Source organism: Trachemys scripta, chromosome 13 (genome assembly GCF_013100865.1).
Source record: "Trachemys scripta elegans isolate TJP31775 chromosome 13, CAS_Tse_1.0, whole genome shotgun sequence".
Classification (NCBI taxonomy): domain Eukaryota; kingdom Metazoa; phylum Chordata; order Testudines; family Emydidae; genus Trachemys; species Trachemys scripta.
The window spans coordinates 2,194,142-2,216,531 of record NC_048310.1 but is presented as its reverse complement, the minus strand read 5'-3'; the positions used below and the strand labels follow the sequence as shown (position 1 = coordinate 2,216,531).

General features: G+C 49.0%; 1 protein-coding gene across 1 annotated transcript in view; it reads left to right on the top strand.

Annotated features, from left to right (window-relative positions):
- Positions 1–22,390, top strand: part of PMFBP1 (polyamine modulated factor 1 binding protein 1) — a 244,713-nt gene that overhangs the window by 60,192 nt on the left and 162,131 nt on the right. The window contains exons 2-3 of the mRNA XM_034788878.1: positions 133–200; positions 16,529–16,661. Of these exons, the coding sequence (XP_034644769.1) occupies positions 133–200; positions 16,529–16,661 (201 nt within the window). The remainder of the gene's footprint in view (positions 1–132; positions 201–16,528; positions 16,662–22,390) is intronic.

Below are 22,390 nucleotides of genomic sequence, written 5' to 3'. Positions count from 1 at the left end.
CGCCAATCCACATTTTTTTTTTTTTTAAAAAAAGAAAAAGAAAACAGTTTGTATGTTTTGTAAAATCCGCAAGAGAGGCAATCAATACTCCCATTGTATGACTTTATTTTTGTCTCTCCCTTTCGATTCCAGCGCCCATCCCTGGCTCAGCGCCCGGTGCCAACAGAACACCTTTCAGGATCCACGGCAGCGCAGAGAACGTAAGTAGCCAGCTGTCCCTGAAACCCGTTTCCAAAACCCCAAACCCCACCAAGTGTGTGTCTGGATTTTCTCCTTCTCACCCCTCCAGTGTGCCACCCGGCTTCACAAGTAGCACCTTCCAAATCTCGCCGTCTTCAAGTTTGTGCATGTCTGTGTGGCATCCCTCCTCCTCCTTCACTCCCATAGTGGATCTTGTAAAGGGCTTCAGATCGGCCCCATTCATCTCCCTGGTGATAGCAGTGAATGTAGATAAATCTCTGCCTGCCTGCTTGCTGCTGGAGTATGATTTTTATTTTGTCTTCTGTGTATACCTGGGTCAAAAAATGGGATGTACATGCACATGCACACTCGTGTGTGGGTGTGTGTCTCATATACACACACACACGTGTGCGTAGAGAGAGAGAGAGAGAAATAAATACACGTGTGTATACATAAACATACACATACCTCACATACATACACATCTATGTGCTTGAAAATGTCTGAGGCAGTGTGTGCATATGTGTGTGTGTGTGTATATATATATATATATATATACACACAGATAAGCATCTCTAGCTATATCTATATAAACATTCCCCCTCCTCCCAGCAGAGGCTGTGTGCATCTATGATCCTGCCCTATAAGAGCTGTATTCCAGGCTTCTTTCGGAATTCTGTTTGGAGACCTTTATGCTCCCTTCTCTGTCTCTCCCGAGCTGCAGAATTGGCACCTTTCCCTGAGGTTCTCCGAATGGCAAGTGGCATCGGCTGTAGCCTGCATTCTTGCAGCTTCCTGTGGCATTTCTCTCTCGATGTCGGCAACTCCCTTTTGTTTGTTGTTGACTGGGCTGGGGTTTTTTGTTTTATTGTTTTGGTTTTTTCTTTAGTTAATTTATAAATGAACCCAAATGTCAAACAAGCCAACAGCTTGCAAAAAAAAAAAAAAAAAAAAAAGCCCCGCACAAGCGCCTTCTGCTGCGACAGATGCCCAGATTGCCCCTGGCACGGAGGATGGGCACAAGGGGTTTGTTGTTGTGGTTTCTCTTTTGCTGTTTTTGTTGTTCCCTTTAAAAATAAAGACTCCAGGATGCCGGCCTCGGCTTGGAACGCAGCGGTGTCATGGCGGAGACGACGGCCTTTGTTTCACAGGGTGTGAAAGCATCCCTTATGCTGGCTCCACTGCGGCAGAATGACGTGTACAGGGGGGAAAAGTGCTGAAAGTCAGATTTGTGCCTCGTCGGTGGGGGAGTCCCCCAGATCCCCAGTAGCTGAGTCCCTGTGTCCGAGGACGGGCTTGCAGTGGAAGAACCTAGTCTGTAATCCTGGCACTTGCGCCTTCGGTTGCTGCTTGCTGTTTGCTCCTGGGGGTCTGGATAATCTCCCTTAGCTTTACCGCACTGTCTGGCCCGCATACAGGGCCCCTGTAACATATACCCGCTGCTGTTATCACACGAAACTGTGGCGTTGCCACTGAATGGATGGCACTGTGCCAACTCTTCTGCCATCCGCCCTTGCAGCTTCTTTCCTCCCTCCCTCCCTCCCTCCTCCTCCTCCCCCCATCGACTTGACGTTAATTAACACACGGGTTAATTGATTTTAAAAGCTGAAGAATTACAGTTAACTTTTCCCACAGGGTACAGACGCCAGCCGCTTGGCACAATTCTGCCTTTCACACTGGTGCAGGGGGGCAGAGAAAAGCCCTCAGCAAAACTAGCCACTGCTGAGGGAACATTGTCTGCTTATTGAAGTACAGCTGATGGAAGCCGACGAGCTACAGTCTCATCCTTTGCAATATGTTGCCATTATATTTTCTTATAAGTAATCAAAGCAACTCCTCCTCCTCTCCCTCCGTCACCCGCCCCCTTTTAAAAATGAAAGCGCTGCGGAAGTTTGAGTAGGAAAAAAATGGCTTATTACAATAAACAAAAACAAAAAAACCCATCTTTGCTTTATTTAATTAAGTAGTTATGAAGGAGAGGGCTCCCCACCCCAAGCACACTGAAACGATGGGGTAGGCAGTTTGAATATTGCTGCCTTTTATACGTTGGTCCTATATCCCTGTATTTTTTGTCTCCCTAATTGGCTCAGATGTGTTGCTAGTGGTGAAGAATCTCAACCAGGGGGAAAGTTGGCTTGTTGTAATTAAGAACAAAATTTACCATGTGAGAGCTTTGTTTTTTGATTTCTCTCTCCTTCACCCCCAATCTCTGCTGCAAATGAGGGCAAATTACAGTGCAGATGGGAGGAGACATGGCAATGCTTGGAACTTGCTGCTTTCACTTTTTTATGCTTTCGTTTTATTTCATTTTGTTTTTTAAAAGCATGAAGCAAGTGAAGCGACAAGAGGAATCCATTATGCAAATCACATCACATTTGCATAATGTCTCATGACTGGAATATGCAAATGGGCTGTATAATTTATGAGTGCCAGTGTCTGTCTAAAAGTGTTTCCCATAATTTAAAAAAAGTGAGCCTGTGAGACATGGGGAAGGCGGCTTGGCTTGCTGCCCTACCAGGGAAGCTCTGAGCTTTCTCCTCAAAGTGCTCCCTGGTAGCAGCAGCAGAAATTAAACTTCCAAATGCTCATTAACCCATCAGAGGCAAAGACCCCTTTCGCTCTCTGTCTCTCCCCACCCTTTATTTTCTGTCCCTCCCTCCAAGTCCACCCACCCCCACTTCTAACTTCTCCACAAACCACATGACTAATGCATAGGATTTCACGACCCGTTGGAAAAGAGAGACGGTTTCTGGGCAAGCTTGCTGTTTGCTTGCTTCCTTGTTTGTTTGTTTGAATCAGGATGACTTGGAGACAGTGGATGAGGAGAAGAGTCTGCTCCTTCCAGCTGTGTCTTTGAGACAGACTGGCTTTGAAGATGCAGTGTGTATCAGGGAACAGCATTTTAAGTTTCTGTACATGGCAGGCATTGTGGCATGTGTCAGTGAGATTGCTCAGTGTTTGAAATGCATTGTGTCTAACTCATGATTTCAGTAAGGGATCTGTGTCCGACTTCTTGAAGGGCTATGAAGGTCGATCTAGTGATGGCACTACCCAGCGAGAGCGAGTTCATGGCTGGAGCTGGCGAGCTCCAGTTCCAACCATAAGAAAGTCTTTGAAATGCTCTGAAAATGCAGGACTGGTATCAAGGCTCTTTATGCCCTTTACTTTTTACCCAGGACTTGTGAGAGTCCTGTTTGAGCCTAGAGTGACTGCAGGGCTTGGAATTACAGTAAATAACGGAACGCCCAGGTACTTTCCAGTGGTGCAATGGCACCCACATGCTACATGGATGCCTGCCTGAGAAAGACCTAGAACAAGAGTAAGTAATTATTGATAACGATATTTGGGAAGGCGGATTTTCAATTTTGACTCTGCCGTACACATATGGGGAGGTCGTTTTGATCCCAAAGTGAACTCAGTGGTTTGGAGTTGCCTCTTTAAACATGTTACAGTCTGTGGATGTCATTGAACTCCTAGTACTGGCATTCTGGGAGTGAGTGCAGCGCTTGGGGTGAGTGTGTGGCAGCGGTTGTCAGTTTTGAGTTGAAAAGGCCCCATTCGGTTATGAAGCTGTTTTCTGAGTGGGAGAGAAGGGTCAAAAACTTCTCACAGGAATCTCAATTTTCATTTAAAAATTAAGCAAGTTTCTAATCTTTCTGATTTCAAAGAAAAGTTTCTGAATTTGAATGAAGCTGCCTTAATTGATGAACGTGTAATTAATGACAGCTTTCATATGAAAGCATAAATTCATACTTTTTAATATAATTCTGTATGTAAAGTTACCATATTTATATGCACTGTAAGTGTTGGCTTTGGCCATACATGGTATAATGAGCTTTTAAAATATTAACAAATTATTGTGTGTTACCATGTTTTTGTGTGTGGCTAAAACAGCACAATGGATTTCAGGACATGGGCACAACATAATTTTGAGGTGTGAGGTCACAAGAAGAAAAAGTAGATGTGTTTTGAATCTTGGAAGGAAAGGTGAGAGTTTTTGAGGAACCTGTGAGAAAGCAGTGACAACCTTACACATCTAGACTTCAGAAGGTTTTTTTGTTTGTTTGTTTTTCCCCAAGTACCTGGAAATTTGCTGCCTTCTTCCTGCTCTGAGAAGAGAGGCATCTGCTGAGCAGCCCCTGCGGTGCATCCGACCACACAGTTCCTCACCGGGTAGAGCTCAGGCTAACTTAGAATGTGCCTACAGGAGAGGACTGAGCCTATGTATAGGGAGGATATGTGACCTACACCATGAACACTTGGACAAAGAGAATGGGGGCATCCTAGCAAGTCAGAGGGCATCAGCACCATTGGGAGTCAGGAGTGGAGAAGCAGCAGCTGGCCAGAGAGGATGGGAAGGGAATGGAGAACAATGATGCTGTAGCACTGGAGAGTGAGGGAAAAGCTGGTCTCCTGAGGAACAGTGAGGGAAGAAAGGCTTCCTGAGCAGGGTGTGGAGTGGTAGCACAATGGTAGGGTTTTAGCATTGTCCTTCTGACGCTAGCAGTGATGAGAATCCCTTCGGGGTATGGCTGATGTTGAGACGATGGGAGTGAGGGATCTATTGTGTGAGTAAAATGATTGGCAGGCTACTGGGATCGGGATTCTGTCCCTACTTCGTGGGAGTTGTCTGTCTGTCTGCCTTTCGCTCATTGCAGGGCACTGGCTCAACTCGCTGCTGCTCTCTGGCTGTCAGTGTCAGCTGTCCAATCATTCCTTAGATAAGCAAGAGCACAAATGAAATATTGATAAGTTTTAAACTAAATGAAGCAAAATTATTGTTCTTTCCTGGGATGCTATGTATACTTCTGGGACCCTGCTCTTCCTGCTTTGCTCTCTTCTGACCTACACAACTCGTTCTGGACACCTTCAGTGCCACCCCTGAGCTGCCTAGAGGGTTGTGGAGGGGGCCTGAGGGGCTCTCCTCCCCTCTGCAGCCCACTGGCGTGGGGATAACAGGCTCCATTTTAGACTTTTAGCCTGTGTCATTTTGCTGCTTTGGGGCTTTACAAACTCCAGCTATGGTCTGTGGATCTGCAGAAGGCAACATGCTGAGAACCATATAATGTGACACGGGGGAGGTTGTAGAGCAGAACTGGTCCATCAAGGGATCTTTCCCTTACCAAGGGGTTCACAGAATGAACAAACTGCAGAACCACTGGCTTAAAACATGGCTTTGGGTTAGTTTCCCCTCTGACTGGAAGCATACCTGCTTCTCTGGACAACTAGACTGGTATAAAATAGGGTGCTGGAAGGTATTGGTGAAGCTTCTTTCACAAAGCTCTGCTGATTCGCCTCAGTCCTGCTCTGCAGCAACGCCCTGTATTCAGATCCTGGAGCCCCTCTCCCCTGCATTTCTGCCAGGCCACCCCCATCCTAACCTGGAGCTCCTGCTGCTATTCCTGTCCCACACCCCAGTTCTGCTAATGCAGCCTGCAGTGCCCTTTACTTACGTTCGTGTCAGACATCTGCTGAGCCAGAAATTGCCATGTATGACAGCTTCTGGAGTAGCAAGGTATTATGAAGATGTCAGTGAATCTGAATTGTGACAGAGGCATTGGTGTTTCGTGACTGACGAATTTTTCTTACGTGTTTGCTCCCAGTCAGGCTAATGGCAGAAGCTGAGGGCATTAGGAGAGCTAATCTTTAGGGTGCTGCCCCTCAGAATACTGAGGGTGCTTTTCAAACCTTTGTGAAAAAGTAACAACTGCCAAAGAATGTTGTTTCCCTCTTTCATGAACTTGTGTGTCCTCTACATTCTCTTTGGGTAGAACCTGAGGAAACTCTGTTCCCATGTAAGTGGTGACTGTCGGTATTTCTGTAAAACAAAACCCACACATATTCTCCATTTTGTCCCCAGCTACCATTTTTTAGACTGATTTTCGAAAGAGTAACCTGTGCCTTGCACTTAGGAACATCCTAGGTTTAAGGACTGAAGTATCTATTCCTGTGCCAAAGATTTTCTAGCCCTTGCAAGCTGTGAAATATAAGACCTTAAAATGGATAAACAGAGTGGTGATAGTCTGGCCTGGAGATGGGGTGCTCACCTGAGATGGATATATTTGGCAAAGGGGTACAGTCTTTGAGTCACCTGCTCAGCGTAGGTGGAAAATGCATTTCTGCCCACTGATAACATTTGAGTGTGCCTTTTTTCAGGACCCTGAGGCAATGCATTTGACAACTGGGGGGGAGTTTTCTGCTTGTTTCAGTTCGTGGAAGAGCTTCCGCCTTCCAACTAGCATTGTCTTGATCTCACCAAGTTACTCCTGAGTCAGCAGTTTGCTTCTTGAAGTCACTGGGTGGCCTTGCTGACAGTACCATCCACTCCATACAAGGAGTTGTACAGCGGGGTGTCATACAGTGAATGTTGGAGCCCATGGCATTGTATGTTCTCCCTGAGTGGTCGGACAGAACTGTTGAATAGCAGGGGGAATAAAACTGAGCCTGGTGGGGCTTGGCACATTGAAGCTTTTGGGGAGCAAGAATAATTTCTCACGATAACTCTCTGGTATCTGCCCCAGGGGAATTCCTGATACCAGCTCAGTGCCCCTCCCATAATCCCTGCCACATTATGTAGGTGGGCCTGCTCTTCTTTATGGCTGAAAGTCACTGATAAATGCAGCAGGATCAGCACGTCTGTCTGTCTAATCTAAGTGAACTGCCCATACCAACCTGCTCTTTGAAGTTCGCCACTATCCCCACATTGCCCAGATGCCTCAGATTTAACCCTCATCTCCTCACCTCTAAGGCCCAGCCTACATCAAAGTACACACTGGAGACAACAGGCTTGAAACATTTCACATTTTGAAAATGAGGGTGTTTTAGAAGGAGGGAGGCTTAGCAGAAATGTCCAGCTTTACCAGCAGGACAAGGCTGTAGCAGCATGGGCACAGGCCCAGTTGCCAGTGTGTCTGCTCCAAAAATAATTGTGCAATCTCTGTTTTAAAAAAAAAAAAAGCACATCCTGCTTCTCTTTTTCATTCACTGCCCAAACTGTGCAAGCAGTTTCGGTCCCTGTGAATGATACAGACCCGTGGAGTATTCCCCTTTGATGGTCCATGGCATGACTCTGGCTGGAGAGTCAAATAAAAGCCATTCAGTCAGAATCCTGACGCTCAGGGGAGCCAGCCTGAGGTCACTCCAGCTTCCTGAACTCTCCCAGGCAGCCACTTGGAGTCGTCGTCATGCAGCGATTCAAAATCCTGCCTCTCTGAGCTGAGACACTGCTCTGGTCTCGCTCTCCTTATGGGCATTACTAATTTTAAAATACTTTTGTCATGCTGTATCATGACAAACAAACCAGGTGGTAGATGCTGTGTGTGAAATTGGGATTGGACTAACAGCACATCTGCTCTAATAGTAAGCACAGGTGGTTGTGGAGGTGATGCTCTTACATTTGAAGAGCTAGACTGACCCTTTTAAAGAAGTTACCAGTCAGCACTATCTGTAGCCTTGGATGGAACTCGCCAGGTGTCCCTAGGACAGGTGGCTTCTTACAGAATTACTGATGGTAATGGAAGAGATCCCATGTCCTGTTGTCCAAGAGCAAAGCATCTGTGGGAGGTATTACGGCAGTATGGGGACCCATGGGAGACATCACTGAGAAGTGTCAGCGGGGGCAGGATAGCAGATCTGTGGGAGGCATCACTAAGTTGTAGTAGAGGGTTGGGGCCCACAAGAGGCTTCAGCACTGCAGCCTGTTGGGGGGGATGGCAGACCTACGAGAGGCATTGCTACAGGCTGCCAGGGGGAGAGTGGGTCCGCAGGAGGCATGGTGTATGGCCCATGGTGTATGGCCCATGGCGGCAGGCCTGTGGCAATTGTCTCTACAACTCGTTGGTGGGATGATGGATCAGTGGGAAGTGTTGCCAAGACATTTTTTAAAAATCAGCAGGTCCAGACAACTTGCATCCAAGAGTTTTAAAAGAGCTGGATGAGTTTGCTGGACCATCAGTGTTGATTTTCCATAAAGTCTTGGATCACTGGGGAAACTCCAGAAGACTGAAAGAAAGCTAATGTTGTGCCAATTTTTTAAAAGGGTGGATGGATGACCCAAGTAATGATAGGCCTGTCAGCCAGAAATTGAACACAGGCTGATGCAGGACTCAATTAATAAAGAATTAAAAGAGGATAATATAATAAATGCCAATCAACATGGGTTTATGGAAAATTAATCCTGTCAAACTAACTTGATATCTTTCTTTGAGATTATAAGTTTCGTGGATAAAGGGAATAGCGTTGAAGAATCTACTTAGACTTCTCTTGGTATTGCACAACATTTTGATTATAAAACTAGATCAATATAAAATTACATGGCACACATTAAATAGATTAAAAACTGGCTAACTGATAGGTCTCAAAATGTAATTGTATACAAGGAATTGTCATCGAGTGGGTGTGTTTACAGTGGGGTCCTGCAGGGATTGGTTCTTGCCCTATTCTATTTAATGTTTTTATCAATGACCTGAAAGAAAACAAAATAATCACTGATAAAGTTTAAGGTGACCCAAAAATTGGGTGGGTGGTAAATAATGACAAAGACCAGTCACGAATTCAGAGTGATCTGGATCACTTAGTAAACTGGGAGCAAGCAAACAATGTTCATTCTTCTTCAACTGCTTGCTTGTGTCCATTCCATTGTAGGGGTGTGCGCTTGCCACATGCACCGGTGCCCCAAGTTTTTCCCTCAGCAGTATCCATAGGCGATTGGCTCTGGTGCCCTCTGAAGTGGCTCTGATGGCACGGTATAAGGGGCGCCGCTAGCTCCCCCCACACTCAGTTCCTTCTTACCACCAGTGACGGTGCTGGAACATCGACTTGCTTCAACAAGCTTTCTCGTTCTTAATCTGTTGATACGAACTTTTGCCTGTATATGGTTAAAAGTTATTAGTTTCCCTTAGTTTAGTTAGTTAGTCCCGGACGGGACTCAGCCTAGGGACAGCGACACGGACCTCCGGCACCTGGACATGCTGTCGATGCCCAAGGCCCTGCAGGCAGCACAGGACAGCTTAATGTTACCGGTGCCAGCCACGGCGGTGCCCCATTCTAAGGGCAAACCCGCACTGGGACCTTTCCAGCGGTCCCTATCTGTGCGGCACCACTCCCCACCTCAGGGAGTGTCCTGCCAGTGCTCACCCGCATGGAGCTGCCAGGCCTCAGGCATCGGGAGGCCAGCCCAGAGGACACTGGATTCAGGGCACTGCTCGCCGGGCTCAAGGCGCAAATTGCCGGTGATTTGGTGCAGGCCCATGGAGGTGTGCCTGTCCCTGCAGTCACATATTGGGACTGGCCTACCCGCTCTCCTAGTGTGCGGCACCGCTCCAGAGACACAGGTCAATGGTCCGGAGAGCCTCGCTACTGGTCACGAGAGCACCATGACGGGTCGCCACTGTCAGGTCAACACTCCACACCTCACCGGTCGACAGATTGCCACTGTTCAAGAAGCGTGAGGCGTCGATCGCTGGGCTGCCGTCGCAGATCTGCCGAATGCCATTGGTCTCCGGGAGCTCGGCGTGGGGACTCATCACCCTCTGACAGATCCCTGTCACAATGCCGGGATCAGCACCATTGCGAACAGTCAGCATCGTCCTGGTCTCTGAGACGCGATCCCTCCTCTGAGCAGGCGTCTATACCAGGGTGCCAGGGTCCCGCACCGTGGGTACCCACTCTGCCAGCGGCACTGCCCGTTGCATTGTGGCCCCCGGGCCAGTGGCCTAGCCCCTGGTACCTTTGGAACCGTTGGGGGTTCCCACAGCCCTCGCAAGGGCTCAGGTCAGCCTCAGGGGCCTCGGATAAACCATCAGCCACAATCTCCCACCTGCCCCGCTGACGCAGAGAGCTCTGGGGAAAAGACCCCTCAGCTCAACCCAGCTCCCATGGAAGAACCAGCCGAGCAGCCATCAGAGGCGGCAGATCCTCTGGTGCCGGCTTTCTCCTCATCTTCGCCTGACGAAGTGATTACAGGGCCCCCTCATCCCGTCCCGCAAGATGGTGCTAAGGCCCATCAGGACCTGCTAAGAAGGGTCGCCTTGAACTTGGGGCTTCATGCTGAGGAGCTGGAGAAACCCTCGGACTCCCTATTTGATGTCCTTAACTTGGCAGCGCCGGCCCAGGTGGCATTGCCCTTGCACGAGGGGGTGGCAAAGATCACCAAATCCCTGGGGCAGACCCCCTCATCGCTGCCCCCAACGCAAAAAGGGCAGAACACAAGTATTATGTGCCTGCTAAAGCTTCTGAGTATCTTTTGTGACAGACCCAGAGCAGTGGGGTGCAGGAGTCTGGTAGAGGGCAAATATACTGGTCACTGGATGAGTCGTTTTCTGTTCCCTGAGTGACCAGAGCAGGGGCTGCACTACAGTAATCAGGAACTGCTAGAACCAGTTCAGGCAGGCAGGCTAATTAGGACACCTAGAGCCAATTAAGAAGAAGCTGCTAGAATCAATTAAGGCAGGCTAATCAGGGCACCTGGGTTTTAAAAGGAGCTCACTTCAGTTTGTGGTGCGAGTGTGAGGAGCTGGGAGCAAGAGGCGCAAGGAGCTGAGAGTGAGAGGGTGTGCTGCTGCTGGAGGACTGAGGAGCACAAGCGTTATCAGACACCAGGAGGAAGGTCCTGTGGTGAGAATAAGGAAGGTGTTTGGAGGAGGCCATGGGGAAGTAGCCCAGGGAGTTGTAGCTGTCATGCAGCTGTTACAGGAGGCACTATAGACAGCTGCAGTCCACAGGGCCCTGGGCTGGAACCCGGAGTAGAGGGCGGGCCCGGGTTCCCCCCAAACCTCCCAATTGACCTGGACTGTGGGTTCTTCCAGAGGGGAAGGTCTCTGGCTGTTGGCTGTTCCCCAACCCACATGGTGAATCTCTGAGGCAAGAAAATCTGCCAATAAGTGCAGGACCCACCAAGATAGAGGAGGAACTTTGTCACACTTCACACGCACTCTGCCCCAAGTTCCCTGGTGGTCTTGGCGGTTAATGAATGGGAAAGGCAAGGCCAGCCAGCCACAACCCCGAAAAATAAAGACTCAAGGAGGCTTGATTTGTTTGGAAGAAAGGTTTATTCGTCCTCGAGCCTCCAGCTGTGGGTGGCCAACTACCAGGCCAGATCCAGGGCGGGAATGATGGAGGCCAAGGAGACCATGCAGAACTTCAACTTCTTGAGATACTTGTTGAGGTCTTGCAGGTCCAGAATGGGTCACAGATCCCCCTTGGCTTTGGGGATTAGAAAGTACTGGGAGTAGAAGCCCTTGCCCCTGTACTCCTGAGGGACTTCCTCCATGGCCCCCACTTGCAGAAGGCTCTGAACCTCTTGGGTGAGCAGTTGCTTGTGAGAAGGGTCCCTGAAGAGGGACGGGGAAGGGGGGGACAGAAAGAAACTGGAGGGTATGACCCTGTGCCACGGTGTTGAAGACTCAGCAGTCTGAAGTTATAGAGGCCCATGCAGGGAGGAAAGGAGACAAGCTGTTGGAGAAACGTGGGGAAGCAGGATCTGGGGAACAGGCTGGTAGGTCACCCTCAGGCACACCCTCAAAATGCTGCTTACCACCCTGTTGGTTGCGAGTGGAGCTCGACTGGGCAGAGGGCGCTGGCTGGTGACCTTGCGGGAGTCTGTAGCCTCTGCTCTTTTTACGGGTAGGCTCCAACCTGGGAGAGCCCTGGGGCTGCTACGGATTAAGCCGCTTTCTGGCCAGGCCCAGAGTGTAGAGGCCCACGGTCCGAAAGGTCGCCCAGGAATCCTTGAGCCCGTGCAGTTTTGTGTCTGTTTGTTCAGCAAATAGAGCTTGGACATCGAATGGGGGGTCCTGTATTGACTGTTGGACTGCAGCCCTCCTTATCGAGATAGAATCTACCGCGTCTGAGGCCACCTGGAGGGCTGCTCTGGCTACCGCTTTGCCCTCTTCGAGGATCACTTGGAACTCCTTCTTGGGGTCCTCAGGCAGCAAATCCCCGAAGTTCCCTCTAAGCTGTGCCAGCTGCACCACTGCCTATTCAGCGCCGCTCAGGAGATGCCTCTCCCGCGGCCCTGGACCTGCCGCGGCGCCCCTACCCCGACCCAGCCCGGCCCCGGACCTGCCGCGGCGCCCCTACCCCGACCCAGCCCGGCCCTGGACCTGCCGCGGCTAGGGGACAGGTGCCCCAGCCCCGACCCTGACCCAGCCCGGCCCTGGACCTGCCATGGCCGGGGGAGAGGCGCCTCTCCCCCCCAGCCCAGGTGCTGCTGTGGGGAGAGAAAGCCGTGGGGAGTCCTCTCTTCCCACCATAGCCCCAGGCAGCCCCATTGCACCCCAAACCCCTCATCTCCAGCCCCACCCCAGAGCCCGCACCCCCAGCTGGAATCCGCACCCCCACACACCCGAATCTCTCTGCCCCAGCCCTGAGACCCTCCTCTCCGGCCCCATGCCAGAGTCCACACCCCTGCCCCTCTGCCCCCCGCACCTCAACCCTGAGCCCCCTCCCGCACTCCAAATCCCTCAGCCCCACTCTGCCACATGGATTTTGTTATGTGCACCATTTGGAGGTGATGTGGGGAAAAATTGGGGGGGATACTGTGGGCCACACCTGACAAAGGTGCCTGCAGTTAGAAATGGCTTGTCTGCATGACACTGATTGCTCACAGCTACTGTTCTCGACAGATATCAGGCAAAGTGTGTGAAATCTTTAAATCTTTAACAAATCTCTCATTAATCCCGGCTAAGTAGATTAAAGCCTGCAGTAGGTTTTAAAGGAAGCAAGCTGCTCAGCTGTAGGGCACTGAAAATACAAATGGTGGAAAAACAGTCAAAACAGATTGGCTTACAAATACCAGGAAGTGAGCGGCTTTCATGCAAGTAGTACCTAAGGAGGGACAGAGCAGGATGTTCCCAGTGCTCGGAGTACTTCTGATTCTTCTTGTGGATCAAGGGTGCAGGCTGTTCAAGAATTCTTTCTGTAATATGTTCAGGTGTTGAGGTAGGGCTCAGCTTGATGTTAAAGCCCTGAATTTCAGAAAGGCCTGAACATAGCCCTCTGTTACTGTACCTACAGGTCTGTTCATACTATGTGGAACTTTCACCATCTGATTTGTGGGTGCAGTGGGTAGTTAAATACCTAAGGACTGTAAAATGCACCCAGCACTGGAAGGTGCTTCTGTAATTGAAAAATCAAGCTGAGATTTTGTGGGATCAAACTCTCAGTAGGATTTGTTTCAATTATAACTGAAGTTATGGATTTATTCATTAAAACCTTCTGTTCCTTTTCTAAGTTCAGACAGTTTATTACAGCTTTTTAAGAAAAAAGTCTGAATGGAAATTCTCTAAACATTTTATTTTTACATTTAATAAATTCAGGGGGAAAAAACCCTCATGGTTCATGTTTTAGAATCCAGCTATGTAGTTTGGGGCCTGTTGTCCTTCAGCGACCCCTTTTTTTATTTTTATACTCTCCCTCTTTTTTCACCTGTCTGTCTGTGTCCCTGACCTTTCTCCCACTGTATGTTTGCTGGTCCTTCTCCATTAGTGGGAGAACTAGACCTGTGAATGTTGGCACTTATATGTCTTAAATCTGCCCAGAGTCCTTAGCCCCGGGATTTCAAAGAAACCACCATGACAGTTGGCAGTGAGAATTCTGGGTTGAGATCTGATGCCCCGGGGTGTCATGTGGCTGAATGAAGATTGCTCATCGGGATTCAAGGTGACAAGCAAGGGAGCTGGCAGGTTTGCTGAACTAAGTGAGAAGGAAGGGAGATCAGGAGACTGTTTGTGGGATGTCACTGGAGTTTTGAAGAAGCTATGTTGACTGACTGACTGACTCCTTTCTGCGTGACCCTATCCACCTCTGAGCCCAGCTTTGTAGAAGTTGAAGGCTCCTGCAATCCTTTCTTCTGCTGCTTACCTCCTGTGTTCCCAGGAATGCAGAGTCTTTAGTGTAAGCTGCCTTAGTTCACAATCTCATGGGTCTGCACCACCCTGGTTGATAGTGTTCAGTCAGTGGGGCCAAAGGTAGTGCTCCTGCTTTGTACCATACGCTCTGAGATAGGCCAGAACAGTGATCTGAATGTGGATGATACAACTAAGCTCTTGATTTGCTCCACGTTTATTTCCTATATGTTAGAGGAAGAGAAACTCGTTGAAGGTTATAATCCTGCTATGGCAATTGTTCTGTTAAAAACACTGGCACTTCTAGTTAAACAAAATGACCTTTTCTCCAGCCACATCAAGGAAATGGCTGAAAAATGTTCCTAATATGGTAAATAGTTCTTGTCATTTGCCTCAGACGATCACAGGATATTGTAGTTAAATGCTGAGATCTGCCCAGCCTGCTCCCCAAATGCTCAGTTTCCTGGCCCCAGCAGATTGCCTAAGGGTGCGATAAGTAGGTTAATACTTGCTTTAGGGTTCGCCTGAGGGTTGGCATTCCCAGTAGGCAGAGCCGAGTTCCGTTTGTGGTGGTTGTGTGTGTCTGTGAGCTCATGCACATCTGAGCCTGCAAGGTGATTTTCATTTGCTCCCATTTTGTTGTTGTATGTTGTTCCCTTGTCATTTTTACCGCAGCAGTCATGACTGCTATGTTTGTTACATATAGGCTCCTACCAACCTACACACACACACACACACACACACACACACACACACACATACGCTTGTTGATTATAAATAGTTGCTTTTTTGCTGCAATTTGCTTTTTGTCTCCTCTGTGTTCATTAGTTCCTACTATTGTCCTACCCAATTTCTGACTCCGTGGTTGGGAACAGGCGGTGGGAGCAAGAGACAAGGGGAGAGAAGTGGAGGAAATGCAAACATGGAATTTGCGTCTCTGACTGCACAGACAACTTTATTACAACAAGAGGAAATGGATGCGGGGGTGTCTTATGCTTCCTAGCCATAGCCTACGTGCTGGATTCTCTCCTGGCTAACCAAGGACAGAACCCAGCTGCAATGCACTGGCAGCAGAAAGTCTGCCTGGAGGAGGGTTGCAATGGCACAAGGCACCTGAAACCCCCATTATTTTGCTTAGGGACCCAGAGCCAGTCAGTGCTGTCCCAAAAGTGGGCAGCACCAGCCAGGGGCCCAGGAAATGCATCCGATGAGCATATCCCCTAGACATTATCCACCAGCGAGGGGTCTGTGGAACCCAGAATGTAAGTTAAAGCTCTTTCCTGGAGAATCCCTGTGACTAGCTCTGTGAAGAGCAGCTTCCTCCACTGGCTTAGGGGATGCAAATTGCATACCCAGCCTGTCTTAACGGGATGAATCGAGTACCACATATTCCCCTCCTACTTAAAGCCTGTGGGAGAGGAAAACTCACCTGTAAATCTCCAGGGGTGTATTAGCTTGACAGTCTGCTGAATCTTCACCTTGGAGAGGAAGGGCTGGCAGCTCTGCAGACAGTACAAGGCGCATGGTTTGCCAAATGCTTTATTGGGCTGAGATCTGTAGGAAAACACCCTACAGCTCCCTGCCCCACAAGAGAGATTCCCTCCATGCTGCCTCCAGTCCCCACCACTCCAGCTCCAGTCGCCTGGCACACTATCCTACTGTACAGCCATTGATTTGCCATTTGGAAACTGCTGTGGGGGGGGGGGGGTCCTTGACTCCTTCCTTTTTCCTGGGCACACTGTCTTCTGAGCACCCACATAGCAGCCACAAAGGAGGTGGGGATGACTAGGTGGTGGTGCAGAATGCTATCACCTAGCTGCCTTCCCCCTCCCCCACCTATTCTTGTAGATTTTTTTGTGATTTTGCTCCCCTTTGCACCATGCATTGGATGGGAGCATCTGGGTTCCTGTGTGGACGGTCATGGCCATGTAGCTGCTGTCTCTTTACCATGCCCTACCTACTGAAGACAGTGACTGTGTGTACAGGGCTTTTGGTGTCCCCTGCATGGGTCCTACAGCCTTTCTGCACCCTGCCTCACTAGTGTCCTTAGGAAGAGGCTTTGCCAAGCCAGACAGTGGCATGGGGGGGGGGAGGGGGAGGTAGGGATTGGGGCTAAATCCCAGCCGGGATTCTTCCTGACCTATGCAGTCAGGGGCAGCTGAATGTGAACTTCGAAAGGGCTGTTGAGAGGCCAGCCTTGGGGTTTGCTGACCAGAAGCAGACGCTCCGAGATGTAACAGTTGCTCTGTTTATGGTGGGTTTTTTATTGCTTGCTAGAGTTTAGACTGTTCAGCTGCAGGAAGGAGATGTGGCCAGAGACTTTGTATGTCAGCTGAATCCTGTAAATTAGCAGTCGTTTCTAGAGAGGATGTCTTATTGCTTAACCTGGGCCACCTGTGCACATTCTCTCTGGCTGCTAAGAGTCATGTCACAATGACACGTCTCTGATTTCTGTCCTTCCTCTGCTGGGAGTCCCTTTTCACTGGTATTTTCATTTGTTTCAGTGTCACTCCACCACAGCAAATGATGGAGCAAGAAGAACTGAGAGTTCAACTGGCATCTAACGAGCAGCTTATTCATCAGTTAAATGTCCATCTGAGGGAGGCAAATCCCAGCCAGGCAAAGTCCAAAGCAGAGGTAGGTTCTGCCTTGCTTGCAGGTACCATGTCTCTGCTCTGAATGAACCATGCAGGAAGGTGTCTGCACAGGTATTTCTTGCAACTCAGCTGCTTGTAGTACCGCTGGAAAGCCCAGCTTTGTGAATCCTAAAAGAGTCCAGCCCATCAGAGATGACGACCACTCACGATTGGCACTGGGAAAGGAGTAGCTGGTGGAGATGAAAGATTCAGATTCCAGGCCACTGATTTAGAGTGAGACACGGGGACACAGTGCTGAAAGGATTGCCCAAGCGACCGAGTGACCATAGGTTGTGGCTAGTGGTGACTGGGTTGATGGGGGGGTGATCACTGAATCTGATCACAGGTAAGGAAAGGAAAGGATCTCCAGAGGCAAGTTAAGAGGAGTCGTAACCACATAGACACTAGCACTATGCTTGAAACAGACCCTCACAATTCCCATTGTGAAATCAAGCTAGTCATTTTGAAAGATCTTCCATGGAGGGAACATGAAAACATCTGCTCAGTGCAGAGCGGCAGTCAAAAAGACTAATTGTGTTGGGAACCATCAGGAAAGGGATAGATAATAAGACAGAAGACATAATGCCACTACATAAATCCATGGTGTGCCCACACCTGGAATACTGGGTGCAGCTCTGGTCACCCCATCTCAAAAAAGATTGATTAGAATTAGAAGAGGTGCAGAGAAGGGCAACAAAAATGATTAGGAGTGTGGAGCAACTTCCATATGAGGAGAGATTAAAAAGACCAAGACCATTCAGCTTAGAAAAGAGACAACTGGGGGGGAAAAGAATAGAGGTCTGTAAAATCATGAATAGTGTGGAGAAATTGAATAAGGAAGTGTTATTTCACAAAACTCAAGAACCAGGGGTTACCCAATGAAATGAATAGGCAGCAGGTTTAAAACAAACAAGTTCTTCACTCAGTGCACGGTCAACCTGTGAAACTCGTGGCCAGGGGATGTTGTGACAGCTAAAAGTGTAACTGGGTTCAAAAAAGAATTAGATAAGCTCATGGGGGATAGATCCGTCAATGGCTATTAGCCAGGATGCGCAGGGATGGTATCCCTAGCCTGTTATTGCCAGGAGCTGGGAATGGGTGACAGAGGATGGACCACTTGCTGATTCCCTGTTCTGTTCATTCCCTCTGGGGCATCTGGCATTGGCCACTGTCGGCAGACAGGATACTGGGCTAGATGGACCTTTGGTCTGACCCAGTATGGCCGTTCTTATGTTCTTATCTGCAATAGGTGCATTGCCCTCATTTGTGAGAGAATGTGTTAGCTAAGATGATCAGGTGATATAAGATAAGATGTAGCCCCATGCTCTGGGTGTCCCTAAACATCTGACTGCTAGAAGATGGGCCTGGATGACAGAGGATGGATCACTCAATAATTGCTCTGTTCTGTTCTCTCCCTCTGAAGCATCTGGCACTGACCACTGTCGAAAGACAGGACACTGGGCTAGATGGACCATTGGTCTGACCCAGTCTGGCCATTCTTATGTTCTTGCTTTCTTATACATGCTTAAATACGCATATAGCTAACTACCAAGCAGTGATGGCCCGGTATCAGTTTGAATTGTGGGAGAAGATGGCTCTTTGCACAAGCATCTACCAGAGGACTAAAGGAAGTTGACATCCTCCATTATTAATGAAGGCCAAAATATAGCCAGACATGCCCTTAGGGCATCATTTGCCATATCTGATGCTGTCTCTAGATCATTGGCAACAGCAATAACTCTATGTAGACATGCTTGGCTACATTCCTCTTCTCTCCCACCAGGTCAGGGCCAAAATAGAAGATTTACCCTTCGATGGAGATGGTTTATTTAGTGTTAAGACTGATGACACATTGGTAAGCTGAAGGAGATTCTGTTACAGCTAGGTCTCAAGGACTCATGCTACCTTACAGAAGAACTTGTACCCCAGTGTTCAGATATCACAGACAGCACATACCACCTTCTTCATCCACTTCTTATCAGAAGAGGTAACTGTACCATCAGCAAAAAGAACAGGAGTACTTGTGGCACCTTAGAGACTAACAAATTTATTAGAGCATAAGCTTTCGTGGACTACAGCCCACTTCTTCGGATGCATATAGAATGGAACATATATTGAGGAGATATATATACACACATACAGAGAGCATAAACAGGTGGGAGTTGTCTTACCAACTCTGAGAGGCCAATTAAGTAAGAGAAAAAAAACTTTTGAAGTGATAATAATTTTTTTTTTTCTCTTACTTAATTGGTCTCTCAGAATTGGTAAGACAACTCCCACCTGTTTATGCTCTCTGTATGTGTGTATATATATCTCCTCAATATTTATTCCACTCTGTATGCATCCGAAGTGGGCTGTAGTCCACGAAAGCTTATGCTCTAATAAATTTGTTAGTCTCTAAGGTGCCACAAGTACTCCTGTTCTTTTTGCGGATACAGACTAACACGGCTGCTACTCTGAAACCTGTACCATCAGCAGCACTATCAGCAACAAACATTCTTCTTCGAGAGATGTCCCTGTGGGTGCTCCACTACAGGTGTTGGTGCGTCCCTGCGCCTTCGCCCGGAGATTTTTGCAGCAGTACTCATAGCGGCCACGCATGCTCAGAATCTGCCCCCCTGCTGTGACTCTAGGGTAATAGAACGCATGCGTGGCCGGTCTCCTCAGTTCCTTCTCAACCGTCCCCGGCCTGAGACGGAGCTCAGCAGACTCATTAGAGAATCCTTCACTATTGCCTTAATTATCCTTTAGAAACCAGTTTTTCTGTCAGTTTTCTCTGTTAAAATAGTTACTTACCCAGTTTATCTTAAAAAATTTCCTGTCAGCCGCGGCTATGCCGGGCTCCACCGGTTTCAAGCGCTGTGCTATTTGTAAGGAACCTATCCCGTCATCGGACGGGCACTCAAAGTGTATAAAATGTTTGGGGGAAGCTCACATTCCCCAAAAATGTGCCCACTGCTGTAAACTCAGCTCCAGGGCAAGGAAAGACAGGGAGCTTAAACTCAAACTGCTCCTGCTTCAAAAATCTATCGGGTCAGTTTCAGACCCAGGCATTGAAGCCGGCTCCGCTACCCGACACAGCCCCCCCCCTCAAAAAAGCTCAAGAAGTCTACGAAAAAGGGGCACCTTTCCTCACCTAGCAAGACTATGAGGCATAAAGTTTCTCCAGGCAGATCAACGATCTCTCTGCCTGTGATTCCTCGCCTCAGTAATTTTAATGAGCCAGGCTCCTCCGGAACAGCGCAAAAGCCGCCTGAGGCTTCAGCGCCGCCGAGAAGCTCCGGTGCCGAGGCATCAGGCTTCCAGTTGCCTGCCTCAGTGACGGCACCGTTCGGCACTGCGAATGAGACGGTGCCGACATTCCACAGCACGCCTCACCCGAGGCAGCCCGACATTTCTCGCCTGGCACCGACCGCGGCACCGACGCCTGCGGGGCATTCTGACTCACAGATCACAGCCAGAAGCCCCGATCGCAGGAATGCTATTGTGCAGCAGCCTCTGTCGGCTCAGCTTTCATCTCCCGCAGGAGCTGCTTTCACTCATTTTACCCAGACAGCTGATCTGCTAGTATCACCTACCTTGCAGTCTCCGCTCATGACTGCATATTCTGTTTCAATGCCTGAGTCAGGATCTGAGCAGTTTTCCTCCAGTGAGGAGGAAGCAGATCCACAGGGAGTTTTTTCCCCATATCATGACTCCCAGCCCCAGAGCAATAAGGGCTATGGAAATACTACTTCATCCCACTCTCAGGACCCTGCCCCTTGGGGGATGAACCCCTGGATGGCACCACCTATGCCCTACCCGCCACCATGGCAATACTGGACACCATGGGCATCATACCCTCGGGAACACATGCCCCGTGGCCATTCGACCAGGCGCAACACTGATCCAGTGCCGTCTCCTAATGCATATGCTAGTGACACGAGACGCCTGGCAACACAGCCACGCTCCCAGGATAAACCTAGCGCTTCTCCTGGTCCAACAGATCTGGAGTTAGCACCGGAGGAAGCATTACTTCCCCTTCCTCCCACTCCCTCTGATGAATATACAAAATTCCAGGACCTCTTTAAGAGAGTTGCTAGGGACCTGAACATTAACCTGGAAGTGGTTCCCGAACAACAGCATGAGCTAACGAACATCCTACAGCCCCCTTCTTCCTCCAGAGTGGCACTTCCAATTAACGCAGCCCTTTTAGAACCCGCTAAGTCCATCTGGCAGACTCCAGCGACAAGCCTACCTACCTGCAAGCAAGCGGACAAGAAGTATTTTATTTCTCCAAAGGTCTCTGAATTTCTTTTTACCCACCCAGCACCAAACTCATTGGTAGTAGACGCTGCGAACCAGAGGGCTAGACAACAGTATTCTCGTTCTGCCCCACCTAACAAGGATAGCAAATGACTGGACCTGTTTGGTCGCAAGGTCTATGCATCCTCCACCCTCCAATTTCGCATAGCTAATTATTCTGCAGTCCTGGCAAAATACGACCATAAAAACTATAATAAGTTAATGGACTTTATTGATGACATTCCAGAACAAAGAAAACAACAGTTCAGAGCTATAGTTTCTGAGGGCCAAGCCATTTCACGCACCGCTCTCCAAGCAGCCCTCGATGTAGCCAACACAGCGGCAAGATCTACCGCTACAGCGATAGTCATGCGACGGGGCTCTTGGCTCTCCTCTTCCTTTTTTCCTCGCGAAGTTCAGAACACAATTGAAGATCTTCCCTTCGACGGTGACAAACTCTTTGCTTCCAACACGAATGAAGTGCTTCATTCAATGAAAGACTCCAGAACAACCCTCCGGTCTTTAGGTCTCCAGACACCTACGGCAAGAAGAAGACAATATCGTTACCAACCATACCACCGGCCACGTTATCCCGCATTTACACAATCTTCCCATAGACCGCAGGAACAGCAACAGCCGCAACGTCCACGACCAAGATTCCAGCGACGTCGCCCAAACTCTACAGGAGCGCCTCAACCCCCACCAGCTAATAGGCAGATTTGAAAATTTGGTCGAGGGTTTAGAAAGCAATGCCCTCACTTCAGCCGGCACACCAATCTTTGGACACCGCCTACGACCTTTTTTCCAACAATGGAGGAAGATTACCTCCGACAAGTGGGTCTTAGAGGTAGTTACAATTGGATACGTCATCCCCTTCCTCTCCTTACCTCCCACCCACCCACCCTCCCCGTCCCTCTTCAGGGACCCTTCTCATGAGCAGCTACTCCTCCAAGAAGTGCAACATCTCCTTCATCTGGGAGCAGTAGAAATCGTGCCAGAGCGACACAGAGGGAAGGGTTTTTACTCCCATTATTTCTTAACAGAGAAGAAAAATGGGGGATGGCGACCAATCCTCGATCTCAGGCGGCTCAACAGATTCATCAAAAAGCAAAAGTTCAAGATGGTGACCCTCAATACCATAATCCCAGCGCTGGAGCAGGGCGACTGGTTTTCTGCCCTCGACCTACAAGATGCCTATTTCCACGTCACTATACATCCGGCCCACAGACGTTTCCTCCGATTTACCCTTGGTTCCACACATTTCCAATACAGGGTACTCCCCTTCGGACTATCTACAGCCCCCCGTGCTTTTTCCAAACTTCTAGCTGTAGTTACTGCTCACCTCAGGAGACAAGGGGTAATAATATTTCCGTACCTCGACGATTGCCTCCTCAAAGCTTCAACATTCGACGAGGCGCTCCAGTTCACACGACTCACAGTCGAGTG